The sequence below is a fragment of the Coenobita brevimanus genome, chromosome 107 (assembly GCF_032717465.1).
Source record: "Coenobita brevimanus isolate Jiangsu-jjx chromosome 107, ASM3271746v2, whole genome shotgun sequence".
In the NCBI taxonomy this organism is placed as follows: Eukaryota; Metazoa; Arthropoda; class Malacostraca; order Decapoda; family Coenobitidae; genus Coenobita; species Coenobita brevimanus.
In genome coordinates, this window is record NC_137060.1 from 24,260,154 (window position 1) to 24,276,098 (window position 15,945).

Here is a 15,945-nt window from a genome sequence, read left to right on the forward strand (position 1 = left end):
TGTTGGCCTCTGGATGTACAAGTCCATGCAGTCACTTTCATTTACAGTGCATTTGAGACCAGTGACCAAGCTAACATGTAGGTCTTTTCACTTGGTGACAGATCTTCATCTGTTGTGATCCTGAGTCATTTCCCTCTTCAGGCACATAGCCTAGATGTCACTTTTCTTACAAAATACAATGATTCTCCTCTCTGCCTTGAAACCAGATGCTATACACATTCTTGCAGTTGGCTGAGAATGTCTGTACTTCTGTCATCCACTACTTACAAGTACAGTATATGCTCCAAGTCTTGTAGGTGAGATGCAAACATTTCATGCACTGTACAACTGGTGTGTTTCTATCACACACACACAACTCTAATTCATGTTGCTCTATCACACAAATCAGTCTAGTGTCCAGCTGCCAGATTCTGATAAATACACACTCCTTGTTCACTCATCGTTCTAGGTGACTTTACATATCACGGCATTTGTGCTATCACCACCAGACAATTTTATTCAGCTTAGGCAAGCCCCCACTTAATAAGGGACTATATTGTGATAAGTATGTACCTGCCTAACAGCACTTACTTTAAACTGTTTTGTGCAAAGTAATTATTAATGATGTTGCTGAATCAACAAATTTTCATTTAAATTCTCTTACTGTTCACTCAACTTGCTGTAATGTCAGAAATCTGTTCATTTCTTTGCACTCCCATCACGAGCTAAGAGCACATATTTTCCTCGACTGTTTTCGTTTTCGTTTTTAAAGGCTCCAACATGCTTGCATGTGTCGGCCTTGGTCACCTAATGGCGGCTCTCCACGCTGCACTTTCTAATTTCATACAACTGGGATTATAAAATGGGGAAACTAGCACACTATACTAGCTTTAAACAGACCAGGCCACCTAATTCCCAGTATGGCAATAAATGAGAATGTCAAAAGCAGCAACATATGAGAAATAACTGAACTTCCACCATAACCACATTTCATCAATAAGTAGTATCATAATCCAGATGGTGTCAGCCTGGGTAGTTTCATAATCACACAGTACTTTATCACCATGAGTAGCACCATAATCAGACCACAATCACAGTGCCATTGAAGTAGTGTCTCAGGAGGTTCCCCATAGCAAACTCCTTCTCTGGGGTTCTGACGCTGGCCCGCTGGAGGTAGTATGGGGGATAATGGCGCATCTGCCACCAACTCACGTGACGGTCAGCCGATTCTATCAATGCTCGGGAAGGCACATGAACGGCGATGCCTTGTGGGCGAAACTTGCTGGAATGAAGAAGTTATGTCTTATGGTTTCTGATTTCATAGTGCTGTAAATAATTCATCATCATCATCATCCAATCCAACTGTGCCCCAAACAAACAGAAGAGGCCCAAGGTTAGGCTAATCAACACTGACATTTAAGGCAATGGTAATATAATTCAAATCAAAAAACTTATACTCACATACTAAAACTGAGCTCATTGTGAAGATAAAACTGTTTCTGTCTGACCTGGACCCATACCTGAGGGTGGGTTCAACTAGGTGCAAAGCGGCTGGATCTTCACAAAATGTTCCAAAATATCGTAATTCTACTGTAGGTATGCAAGTGGTGCTGGTACTGTATACTGGGGGATAAGAGCCAATCTGCTTTATTGGCAAGAGTGGAACTTCAATATGCAACTTTTCCATAATAGTCTTTTCCTCTTTATCTATCTCCCTGCCATCTGTGTTTTCCTCTCCCTCTACTTCCCTGCCATCTGTCTTTCCCTCTCCCTCTACCTCCCTGCCACATCTCTTCCTCTCCTGCTACATCCTTGTCATCTGCGTCTTCCCCTCTTAAGACAATAGGCAAATATGACTCCTGTACATACCAGTATGGGGAGGCAGGGCAGCCCACGATGTACACAATGCGTCCTCCAACGTTAAAGCGTACCACACCTCGGTAGATTTCACGGGTGTCCTCACTGAATGCATGCAGGCACTGTGTGGGGTAGACATCATTATTACTGTTATTATTATCAACACTATCTCATCACCATCACCACCTTAACACCTTCACTATTATCATTACTTCCAATATCAAGAAACAGGAAAAAACACACACAAACAATATCAGGAAGAAATATCAACATTGTGGCCTGTGCAATGAGGCAGATAATGGGGCAATAATTATATGAAAGGATATGCAATTACAGTGATAATTTCTTTTATCCACACCCTACAGAAATCCAGTTCTCTTTTTCCTTACCCAACAGAAACCAGTATTATAACCAAATACAGTACAGAAATAACACACCAAGAGCCAGACTACAATACATGTATTGTAATAAAAATGACAAGACACAATAACCTTCCATAACTAATCTGCACAGGACCAGTTCATATCATCCACCCATCTATTACTCAATCCTCTATTGATCTCTCAGGATGAAAGGACATGAGACTAAGCTACTTAGTCCATAAATAGGCATAAAGAGCTGACCACCACACAGTAAAAAAGCACTTACATATTAGCCACCCAACACAGCCAACCACTCACCAGACGCAGGATGTAAAAAGCACCGTACTCGTCACTCCTTGTGTCAGACCGCACAAAGATTCTAAATGGGCCCGGCTGTGGGGGGAAAAGTGGTAGAGATTTGCTGTAGGATATGCCATGGAAGCACCTATAAAAATAAGCTAAGAATTTATGAATGTATTAATTATACACAACATTATGAACATAACTAACAAACTGTAAAGGTCTATCTATCTATCTATCGCCAGACGCCTCAATCCCGTTTGAGGTGGCCACAAACAAATTGCCTCCAAGTCGCCCTGTCCCCTGCCATTTCACTGCCCTGCTCCCAACTCACACCCCCCTCTCTCATATACCTCTCCACCCCATCCCTCCATCTCATCCTCGGCCTCCCCCTCCCTCTTCCCCCCTCCACCTCACTCACATAACTCTCTTCGTCAGTCTTTCACCCTCCATCCTCTCCACATGGCCAAACCACCTCAGTGTGTTCCTCATAACGCTTCCTATCACATCCACATCCACACCACAACGCTCCTTTATATCCTCATTCGTCAGCCTGTCTCTCCACGTGACTCCACAGGCTCCTCTTAAATAACTCATTTCCACTGCTCTCACTCTTGACTTGTGTCCTTCCAACAATGTCCAAGCTTCACTTCCGTACGTTAGAGTTGGTATCACAATACTGTCATGTAGTAACTTTTTCACTTCCATGCTCACTTCCCTGTTTCTTATCACTGCTTTCAAGGAACCAGCAACCTTTCTTCCCTGCTGTACCCTTTCAAGCACTTCACCTTCCAAACCTCCAACCTTACTCATCACACTACCCAAATACTTAAACGTACTCACATTTTCCAATTCCTCACCATCCAACCTCGCTGTACATTCACTAACTTCACCTCTCTCAAAGACCATCACTTTACTCTTCCCTACATTCACCTTTAGGTTCCGTTTCTTACACACTCTCTCAAACTCATCCACCAAGCCTTGCAGCTCCCCTTCGTCTTCACTCAACAACACAGTATCATCTGCAAACAACAGTACAGGGAGTTTCCAAACACTATCCTCTCTCACCAGGGCCACTCCAACATCCACTACCCTACCTTGTACCTCTTTTATTACCCCATCCATGTACAGATTGAACAACCATGGAGACATGACACATCCCTGTTTCAAACCAACTTTCAAAGAGAAAAATTCACTTAGTTCACCATCCACATGCACTGCAGCCTTCGCACCATCGTACATACTCTTCACAGCATTCAACAATTTCCCATCTACTCCATATATTCTTAACACTTTCCACAATCCTTGTCTATCCACCCTGTCATATGCTTTCTCCAAATCCATGAAAGCCGCATACAACTTCTTTCCCTTCTCTAGAAACTTTTCCACTAAAGATCTAAGAATGAATATCTGATCTACACAACCTCTTCCCTTCCTAAAGCCTCCCTGTTCTTCTCCAACTAATTTCTCTGTTCTTTCTCTAACTCTGTCTATAAGTATCCTACCATACACTTTTCCTATTATACTAAGAAAACAAATGCCCCTATGATTACCACACACTTCTTTTTCCCCTTTTCCTTTGTACAAGGGAATAATTATACCTGACTTCCAATCCTCCGGGACTCTACCTTCCTCCCAGGCCAATCTGCACATCTTCCACATCCATTCTACTACTATCTCTCCCCCATGCTTCTGCATTTCACCACACACTCCATCAATTCCTGGGGCTTTCCCCGATTTAACTTTCTTCATTGCTTCCACAACTTCTATCCTACTGATTTTTTCCTGTCTTCTCACCTCCCTCCTTCTCCCAGCCATTCCCCAGCCACTTATACTCGCATTACTTCCATCCTCTACGTTCAACAATTCCTTAAAGTGTTCTCTCCATCTGCTCACTTTTTCTCCCTTCTCCACTAGTAATCTACCATTTTTATCTTTCACTCCCCTGCTAACTTCACTTCCACCCTGTCTTACTCTTTTCACTTCTCTCCAGAACATTTTCTTACAGTCCCTCCACTTTACACACAAATTCCTTCCAAATTCCTCATCCACTCTCTTCTTACTCTCTCTTACTAATCTTTTCACCTCTCTCTTCCTTTCCACATATAACTCTCTCTTCCTTTCCACATATAACTCTCTCTTCCGCCTCTCAACTTCTTCCACGCCCCTATTTCTCATCCATTCATTGTATGCTTTCTTTTTTTGTGCCACAGCCTGTTTCACCTCTTCAGTCCACCACGCTGTTCCTTGCACCCCCCTCCGTCTTCTCTTCCTTCCACACACCACATCACATGCTGCACATATTTCTTCTGTAAATATCTTACACACACCTTCCACGTCTCCCAACTGCTCCAATTCATATTTGCCCAATCGTTCCTCCACTTCTCTCTTATACTCTGCCTTTTTCTCATCCTCTTGTAACCTTTCCACTCTCCTTGCAACTACTCCTTCCTCTCGTCTTTCCCTTCTTCTATTCCTCCATCTTACTTGCATCCTAATTCCGGCCACCACCAAGTAGTGGTCAGAAAGTCCACTCCCCCAACCTCTATACACTCTTGCATCCTTTACACATCTTCGCATCCTTTCATCCACACACACATAATCAATCATTGCCTTCCTTTCATTCAGTTCACCACCCACCCTTCTCATCACTCGCCATGTATACCTGTGGATCATTTTATGCCTGAAGAGGGTATTGGCTATCACCAACCCCCTCCCAGCACAAATGTCCACTAACGCACTCCCATTCTCATCTATCTCAGCAGGCACACCCCACTCACCAACTATTCCATCCACCTTCACATTACCAACTTTACCATTCATATCACCAACCAAAAACACTCTCTCATTCCTTCCAAACTTTTCCATGCACACTTCCACATTTGTCCAGACCTCTTCTCTCACTCTTCTAGCACGATCTTGCGTTGGCGCATACACACACACAATCGCCCACATTTGTATTCCAACTTTCAACTTTACCCATACAATCCTTGACCCAACTGATCCATACTGTCTTATGCTCTTCTTCCATCTTTTACTCACAACTATACACACTCCTTCCTTTGCCCTCTCATTCTCATCTACTCCTGCACATATACCCCATCCATACTCCCATTCTCTCACACTTTCTCCTCTCCATTTTGTTTCAGTTATTCCACATACATCCACTTTTGCACCCTCAAGCACCTGGACAATCTCTCTCTTTTTCACCTCATCATTCGCTCCTCTTACATTCCATGTACCCATTACCAAGTCCTTTGTCCGGTCCTGGGTCGTCATCATTTGGTCAGTCCTTGTCCGAGGCTTCTTGTTTGTTTTTTTTAGTTAGTTGTTTTCCGGGAAGGGGCACTAACCCTCCGCCAACCCTTTTAGTCGCCTTTTACGACAAGCAGGGATACTGGGGGAGTATTCTTGAAAAACCCCCCTACCCCCAGGGGGGTAACGATAAGAAATAAGAAAAATACAGAGCTAGACTTAATTATTAGCGACAGGTTCAAAAATATGCTAATCAGGTGCTGTACTGACATCAGACTTTACCATCATCATTATTATCATTCTGAACTACATTAGAGTTTCACTTAAAGATGAGGTGTGGAAGGACCCAGACACCAGGAACAAGAAAGTATGAAAACGGGAAAATTATCAATGGCGTGCCCCGTGAAATGAGAGGCATGATCATTTAAGCCTTCAGAATCCTGGCCACACTTTACAAATGCAATCTTATACACAATTTTTTGTTTTTTCAATACATGTGCTTCATATTTAATATATCTTTCATGTTACACAGTTTACTCATAGAACATTAAAGAATATAATGCAGCTTGCTCATATAATGTAAAAGAGAAAAGTAATGTGCCATAATTTACATACTCTTAAAAATACGTGTTGGAGAGCCTAAAATGTGACACTACATGGCTCAAAGTCTCTCAAACTTCAATACAGAATAAATAAGGCTGCACTCCCAACTCTGCCCTCACCTTGTCATTGGGGAGAGGAAATGATTCACACGGGTCATATCTCATCCCCACGTCTGTCGCATGCTGAATTTCATGCTCCATCTTGGCTTCATAGCGGTCTAAGATTAGCCTGAAAGGGAGGGAAATATGTAGCAGTAGTAGTAGTAGTAGTAGTAGTAGTAGAAGACATAACCCCAGGTTAACTTGAATATGTACCCAGTGGACTGCAGGTTGAAGGTGCCCCTCACCCGCAATTTGCCATCCTCCTTTTGGGGCACAGGGAGTTAAGGGACATTTATATAATTAATCATTGGAGCTGCTTTAGTATATCTGTGACACCACATGAGGGCACCAGAGATAGTAGGAGACAGTGATTAGCATGTGTTACAGTACTATATTGGGTGACTGGAGAAATTTTGATCATACAAGGCCACCAAGGGTAGGAGAATGCTCATCTACCCTTCAATGTGGTTATTATGGTAGCCTAGCACTGGCCCTCATACTTCAAATGGGCCTAACTGGAATGACATAATTTTATTTATTTACTTATATTTTCAGAGTATGTGACATTATCAACACAAATCCTCACTCTTCCAGGCCCTGAAGCTTGTTGTTGGGGTCTAGGGTCAGTTTAGTATTTCATGTGCACAAATAAATGTTCTTCTGTGGATTCTTTTCCTGATGCTCCCCCCAAAAGTCTCTATCTATCCTACAGTGAATGAAATAATCTAGAGGTAGTAAGACATAAACCAACAAAAGCAATATAGAGGTACTGTAGTACAAATAAACCAACAAAGAGTACTGTACATGCCTTTATGCTACTGTACAGAGTGGTAAGTGACAGTATCAACCCAAACACTTACTCTTCCAGGCCTTGCAGCTTCACATTGGGGTCAATGTTGTATATCATGTGTGCAAACAGGTGTTCCTGCATCCACCCAGTGACATGTGCACCGGCTGCCCCCGCATGGTATGTGCGGCCCACCTCTGGAACCAACACGTGACGACCCTGCAGTGAGTTCTCCGACGACAGCCACCAGTCCCAGTCTCCCCCTTCCTGTGGGGTCAGTAGAAGTTGACATCAATTATTAGTAATGTTCCTCTCCACTAGGTTCACTGCAGAGTTACCATCATCCTTCCCTGCTTCAGTACCTACACAAACTGCAATTTAAACACAATCCACTGTACCCTTACTGCAATGCAGCCCCTGCAACACAAGACACTTATCACATACACCACACTCCCACAACACAGCCAATCCTTCAGCACAACCTCAACAAGAGATCTCTGGATGCACCCAGTAAGGTGGCTAGTTTCCTGCATGCCACTGGGTTCACATTCAAATAGGCCTGAAGCTCCTGGCTCATATATTGACTGCTGGCTGGAGCTGCCTTTGTGCTGTAGTCCACCAACTTTCAGGGAATAAAAAATGAGTTATGGGACATTCATATAACCAGGAATACTGGTACATTAGTGCCACTGTATGAAGGCATCCCTCTCCACCACTGAGGCATGAGCAGAGGCATAATATACCATAAGGAGTAACAAAAAATGAAACATAAATTGTCAGTACTGCCAACCTTTTCAGGAATCCAGACTTCAAACATTTCTTGAGCCCACTTTCGTGTAATCATCCATCCAAATTGTGGGTACATCTCAAGCCGCCTCAGAGTGGTGGGGTCGCCCGCCACACTTGCATAACTGTTTACCGAAAAGGCATTGACGCAGCTGATGGTGGGGTCAGCATCCAACAGCCACGCTGTTTGTTGGAAGAACCTGGAAGTGAAACATTAAGTACTGTAACAGCATAATCTGAGGAACCTGGATAAGAAAACACTGCTGATACTATTAGCCATGCATAATAAACCACCACATCCCTAATTCACACCTAAAAGCTGAGGTTATGTAGGATCCATTTAAAAAGAAAAAAGACAGCAGGGAAGTAGAAGACCTATCAAACAGCATGTCCAGTGCAAAGGGTCACCTAATCATTCACACATCTATCAAGCCATCATGATAAGCTTCCTGCAAGAGACTGAGGCATTAACATAGTGGGACTGATAATCATGCAACTCAACTGCCCAGTTATACACTACACAGGTCCCTCAGTTCCCTCCCTATCCTGTGAAAGATGGTGAATTACAGAAGGGCAGTTTCGGCCAGCAGTCCACTGGGTTCAAGTCAATAACAGCCTAGAGCTACACCAACAAAATACACTTACGAGAGAAAATCCGGGGAAAGAAGAAGGTCGTCCTCCAGTATGATAGCCTTGTCTGCATCAGGGAAGTAGTTGAACACATTGTGTACCGAGAACCTGAGGATGTAGGGAGGCTTGTATCTGATATGGGTACAAACAGCGCCAAAATTCCTTGTCACAACCTACTTTTCTCTCCATGGTCTTTGGTAATCAATCTTGGGAATCAGTAGCAACTAACACAGATGACATGATATGGCTATAGACAAATGTCAGTTGCTAATAATCCACAATACTGACTTCTGATGTTAATGGAGACAGAAGCGGGAAGGGTAGGAGAAATTTTGATGCTGATGTCAAGGGAATATCTTACAGTCTACCAAACAGCATTATCCCAGTCATCTTCATTCTAACCTAAGAGTGGTTGAGCAAACTATGGAAAAAGCAGTCATAGATAATGATTGTATTTCATTGGCCTTAATTTAACAATAACTTTTGTCCTTTAGCAGCTTATATCCCACAGCTCAAGGCAGAAAAAGATCACACAATGGCTCTACATCCTCTCCACTGCACTTCTGTGACCTGCAACAAACTCTATATCAAATTTTAATCTCTCATTACAACTCAGCATTTAAGATGGAGAGATGTCTAATTACATCTGAGTTAAAGTAAACAGAGCAAACTGATCTTAATTACTTGTTACAACTCAATGGCAAAAGAGGATAAGGCTACAGCTCTAAACATTCCATAGCACTTCTTTGTGATTAGTATAAGAGTTGAAGTGGACGGAGTATACTGTACCGTACCTAGCAAAGTATAATGAACTGAAACACATCAGCCAAGCCCAAAGTACCAACTGACCTGAAGTGCATGTTGAGGAGTGTTGTGGTGCCTTTCTCCCCCTGCGGCCGATGAACTAACACATCTAGTCTGGAAAGGAAGGAATTTGTTAGTGGCTGGATATGGTGATTTTTTTTTTTTTAATTATTCATGCAACACCAAGCCAATGTTATTCAGTTTCAGAATGCAATCCCTACAATGGTAGTAGTAGTAGTAGTAGCTGTAGACCCAGGTTCATCTAAAATGTGAACCCACTGACTGTGAATTTGAGTTGCCCTTCTACTCTAGTCTGCCATCTTCCTTTTGGGGGACAAGGAAGTAGTTAAGGGATATTTATATAACCAGACAGCTGAGCCACCTGGTAATATATCTGTGCAACCAAAATGAAGGCATCTCTCCCTCGCACTGGTAAAACTTGACATACCCAAAGAGCTGAGCAAGCCTGGTGATCTCGGTGTGTGGCCCGTCTATCATTACCACGATGGGCGTCTGGGCTGCACCAGGCGTCTCCAGCAGGTTGATCAGCTGTCTGGCGAGATGGCACAAAGCATTACATTATGTCTTCACTGTTGGCTCACTTCTGGCATATGGTTATGGAACTGTTGTCATTATGAAGGCAATGGAATAAAATATTAAGTGCCAGAAGGGACTAATGTTCATGTTAAAAAAAATAATAATAAAAAAATAAAAAGGAGTAACACACACACACACACACAATGGAATAAAGAACATAGCTACAGCCTAGTCAACATCTGCCAAACACCCCAAATAAACGTACCTATAGAAGTTGAATGGCTTGATGGCAGTCAGCATGGCAACTGGTATTGCCTCCTTTATTGTTATCATGGGCTGGGGGTCAAAAGGGGTCAGGTCAATGCAGGTACCACTCCTTCAAATAACACACCTCTCTCGTAGGGTCAATAAAATCAAACAAAAGCATCAAGAAATATTAAACAAATCTGGAACTGGGGGGAGGGGGATATAAAAGCTAATCTCATACTGGATTGAGCTAATCAAAACCATTCTGACCCATTCACAGCCAACTGTGTCTCAAAAGCTGGAAAAAATCATCAAGAGGCAGCTACACAAATATATGAAAGTCACTGTGGTATTAGTGGAGCTTAGAGAATATTAAATGGTATAATAATTAATGCACTACAGGGTTCTGAACAAAGGAAATAACTAGAAAATAAGGATTTATATATTACAACAAACTAAAACACATTACCTATTGATACTGACCACTTAAACATGATATTATGAAATACTGTAGACTTCTTACTTACTAGACTCAAGAAAGACTGTACACTTCCAACTTACTATACTGTGCATTAAATCTATGTAGAAAAGTTTAATCATAATATGGTAAAATGCAACTTGTAATGTCAGGTAATTCTCAAAAATGTATAATTAAAGTGGCAACCTCAATGTAATTATCTAACAGGTATAACTTGCTCAAAAAGGTATACTGTAGTGTACATAAATTGTAACATCATGTAGCCTAATCATCCAATAGGTATTATTTAAGGGAGAAAGCTCAATCATAATTTGGTCAAAAGCATACAGTACTATTACATAATTATCTGACTGGTACAATTCCTCATTAAAACAGAAATCTTCCTGAAAAAAGCATACGTCAATACAGCAGGTATAAAAATGCTGGTACACAGAAGTAAACAAGCCTCACTGAAGTGTTTAAGTGCAGCTGTGAGGTTCAAGAAAGAAGACATAATTATATTGAAGGGGTTCAGAAATCATTAGGAAGGAAGGGAGTAGGAGAGCACAAGCCTCACCGCCGAGTATCTGAGTGCTGGTGTGATGGGGTTGGTGCAGGAGCAGAGCCGAGCATAACCCTCGTATGTTTGGCAGAAATCACGCTGCTTCTCCATACCAGCCTCATCATGCCACTCACAAAGCACGTCTGTCGGCAGCCTCCATCACTACACAATACACTATATAAATCTCTCAGTAACCTGTCCTTATGATCTGTTTCATTTTTAATTCCTAAAGTTGGTGTATATATTTTTAACTATTATTTTTTAACACGAGAGCTTCAAAATACTAAAGAAGGCACTACCTAACTCCTCCAGCTGAAATATCTAGCTGAAGCTAAATAAAATTCTTCAGAGATGGTAAAAATTAAATATAAAAAGACATTCTTATGCTTAGAGGTTTAAGTAAATTGAAAATTACAGAAAAATTGAAATATCTAATGGAATAACTAAGAGACGGTAAAAACGAAAAACAAAAAGACATTCTCGGGCTACACGGATTAAGTCCACTGAAAGTGTCAGAAAAATTAGCCATTCAAGATTAGTAGCAACCTTAAAAGCTAATTTGGCCCGTTAAGCCAGCTGAGAGAACTGATTGTATGGTAAAAATTGACATTTAGAAAGACATTAACAAAAAACTGAGTACAATAAGGACTGCCCTTTTAACTTAGCCCTACCTATTTATTTAACTACTTGCAGACACCTCAATCCCATACAAGGTGGCCACAGACAAATCACATACATGGACTGTAGATACTTAAGAAAACTGTCTGGCATTGGCACAGTTATCCTGTACTGTACCAATACTGACAGAAAATGTTCGGATAAATCTAGATCACAGTTAGCTTTCCTTCCCATGAACTGCAAGCTAACCTCTGAGAAGCTAATTAAAGCTATAGTATACCGGTACCTACCCACCTGACACATGGTTTGACACAAGATAATACTCAACTTATTGTCATACAAATCAAAATGCTGCTGATTATGAATTAAAATGCTGCTAAAAGCCCAATTACACATCCATAAAAAATAGTGTAAGAGGAATATACAGTATAGCAGATCTATGCCTAACCATTTTGATAGGTAATTAATCTAATCTTAATATCATACTACTCTAAAGGATGTTGATTCCACTCTAAAGCTGCTTTCATGTGCTTAAATTATTCCATCTAAATAATAAGCAGAAAAATATATGAGGAAAACATAAAAGGAAACGCCCACTAGCCCGAAGCACGTGTTGTATCGTGCGTCAGGCAATGGTGTTTATTTATTTACATCAGAGTACAGGGAAAAAGTTCAACATTAAGAAAATAAAACATGTTACTTAATGTCCATCCGAAAAACTCGATATAAAATGCCATCTAGAGGACAAGCTACGCAATAACTACCGTACTAAGACAAAGCTAAGTTAAATCTATTTGAATCACATACATCTCAACACAGGCAATTGATCACTCACCCTCATATCAACCTTCCACCATAAATAAGCACAATTTCTGCAAAAAATGATGCGTGAAATGATCCTAGGCTCTTCAAAAATATTTTTATCTCTACGAAAAACACCTGAAATTCTGAAACGCAAGAATATAGGGGAGACGGTATGAAAATGATGCTCTCTCTCCCCATGTTCTCTCTCGCTATCCGCTAAAATCAAACAAAATTTCACCACACAGCGATACACAAAAATTCTTGAAATATTTAGGAAAACTACAGTAATGAGCGAAACATACCTGGGATTTTTGGAACGCGAGCAGAGAGACGTAACGGAGAAGCAATTTTAGCATCAGGTCTGCGAATGATGGATGCTGCCTCTCCCCAAGTTCTTCCTCGTGTCAAATCCTGCTCATACATAGAAATCAGTTCCATATCCAGAAAAAATACGCTAAAAAATTAATCTTATATTGGGTGTTACTTAAACTCCATTACTTTGTACGTTTAAATAAAGTTTAGGCGGGTTAAATATCGAATAGAAAACGGTTCACCAAAGAAAACTTAGTCGACTCATTTTAAGGGTAACATAAATAATCACTCCACCTTTCTTTCTCGTACTGAAATTTACCTCGATATTGTACTTGGGCGGCGTGATATCAGGAGTTGCCGGCTTGAGATCGCCTCCACTAGCCCAGGGCGGGGGTGTGGGCGTGTAGGGGCGTGAAGGTGTGTGTGAGACCAACGCCCACGCCTCATATGCAGCCAGGTTGCGTATTAGCGTAGCGCCCACAGCCTCCAGTTCATCAATGGCGTCTTGTGCAAGGAAGACTGTGGCGTCCGGCTAAAAATAATAATAATAATAATAACAATAATAATGGCAGTAGTAGTAGTAGCAGCAGCAGGAGGAGGAGGAGGAGATCAACAAATTAATAACAACAATAATAATAATAATAACAACAACACCTTACAGTAGAATGCCAAGAGAAATTAGCCATAAACAGCATCATTATGATCACCATCATCATCAACATCATCCTCATCCCTCCCTCACTCCCTCATCATCATCTCATCACCATCATCAACCCTCCCTACTCATCATCATCATCATCATCATCCTTCCCTCCCTCCTACTACTACTCATCATCATCATTATCATCACCATCATCATCCCTCCCTCCCTCCTACTCATCATCATCATCATACCTCCCTCCCCCCCAGCCACTCACCACAGCCGCCAGCACCACCACCCTCCCCGGCATGAGTGAGTGCAGACAGGCGGCCAGATTGCGGTACTCGGAGGGTTGGTGGGTGAGGAAGAGCCGAGCCAGCATTACGAGGCCGCTGGAGGAGTCGAGGGCGAGGAGATGCATGCCAGAGTGCGTGGACCCGTTGTGGGCACGCTTTTGGTAGATCTGGCGGTGAGAAAGTGAGGCAGAGAGTGAGTGAGTGAGTGAAGGAATGAGTGAGTGGGTGAGCAATTAAGTGTGTGAGTGAGCGAGTGAGTGAATGAATGAATGAATGAAAGAGTGAGTGAGTGGGTAGGTAGGGAGGTAACGTCGATATGGTAAAGGGAAGGAGATGGAGGGAAAATGAATGAATGGGGGGATGAGTAAATGAATGAATGAATGAATAAAGACAATGAGAAACAATGGAATGAATGGCTGTCTAGATGCATGAATGTGTGAATGAATGAAAATCACCTCAAGGCACTTCTGGCGGCACATCCACATCCACACCACAACGCTCCTTCGCTTCCTCATGCCTGTCTGCCTCCCCACCTAACTCCACATGCTCCACCTAACCACTACTCCTCACACATCATTCATCAACAGAAAAACGGTGATTGCAGTCACGGGGTTAAAATGTGAGTCACAGTGAATGACGAATGAATAATGGGTAAATGCATATACGTATGATATACAAAGAGATAGATATATAATAAAACAACAGAGATAGATAGATAGACAGATAGATAGATAGATATTACTCACCATTTCCTCATCCCTATATACTTCTACTGCCCGTGAGTCAATCTCCACACGGATGACGAAGGTGTGTGTACTGGCTTCTGTGGGGAAACAAATAAAGAAATAAATAACTGATTAACTAAATAAACAAACAAGAAAATCGAACACAAATGAATCCAAAGACATACATGTAACTAAACACACACGCACACACACACACACACACACACACACACACACACACACACACCTACCTCTGTTAATCTCCAGCACGGTAAGGTTGACTGGGTGGAGCGACCGCGTCTCTGCAAATGAATAAGAAAATACTAAAATAAATTCCTTCCCCTAAAACACAGTATATGAATAAGAACGACAAAATTACCATACACTGCAAAATCATCTATCTACTTATCTTTTTTAATAATAATAATAATAATAATAACTTACCAGCAATTTTTCGCCATTTAATACTGAAGTGATCACGAACAAGAGGATTTTTGGTGCGACCGAGAGGAAAAGAGGAAGAGAATGAGGAAGAAGAGGACGTGGAAGAGGAGGAGGAGGAAGAAGAGGATAAACGTGGAGAAATAACATGACTTTGGTTGGGGGGTTTGTAGTTCCTGTTAACATTATGACCCAATGAAACATATGCATCGATGGGCGTTGCCACGACACACATCACCCACACATTCACTAACACCACAATTATCAACATGATTACTTTTGTTTTTTCACTCTTCCTTATCCTGGTTTTTTGAAATTAGTGAGGACTAATCTTGTTAATCTAAACAAAGATACATACAAAGTAGGGTACTTGATATGCCAAAAACAGTTTCTTTCTGCTTCCTTGTAAACAATGCTTATCTTCCTTCCTTCTTTTTCTTTTTATTCCTTTCTTCCTCACTTCAATCTATTCTTTCTTTTTTCCTTCCTTTCGTTCTTCCTTCCTACCTTCTTTATTTCTTTCCTTTCTTCCTCCCCTGTCTCCTTTTCGGACACAGATACACACACACACAAACAAAAGAAGGATATCCATCACCACTTCCTTCCGTAAGCATGGCGCACTTCCTGTTAAGACACAAATAATATCCTACGATCTTTTTTATCAAAACTGAATATGCAAAGATGTACGCAACACCTTAATATGATGACTTAATTGCTTTTTCTTTCTTTTTCCTTTTTTCTCTCTTGCTTTTTTCCTTTATTTCTTTTTTGCTTCCTTTTCCCTTTCTTTCTTCCTTTCTCCTTTTCTTGAACGCTACACCTAACCCCTCCAGTTCAAAACAA

The 15,945-nt window shown here is 41.5% G+C and overlaps 1 protein-coding gene across 1 annotated transcript; it reads right to left on the minus strand.

Moving 5' to 3' along the window:
• Positions 1–1,059: 1,059 nt before the first annotated feature.
• On the minus strand, positions 1,060–15,373 carry LOC145416733 (protein O-linked-mannose beta-1,2-N-acetylglucosaminyltransferase 1-like). The gene is made up of 17 exons (XM_080285661.1): positions 15,106–15,373; positions 14,913–14,963; positions 14,683–14,759; positions 13,918–14,103; positions 13,320–13,532; positions 12,991–13,102; positions 11,282–11,409; positions 10,267–10,337; positions 9,913–10,017; positions 9,510–9,578; positions 8,676–8,768; positions 8,035–8,230; positions 7,318–7,511; positions 6,507–6,584; positions 2,517–2,619; positions 1,849–1,958; positions 1,060–1,261 (listed from the first exon to the last, which is right to left on the minus strand). The coding sequence occupies exons 1-17, from the start codon at positions 15,371–15,373 to the stop codon at positions 1,060–1,062; spliced, it is 2,256 nt and encodes a 751-aa protein (XP_080141787.1).
• Positions 15,374–15,945: the final 572 nt, after the last annotated feature.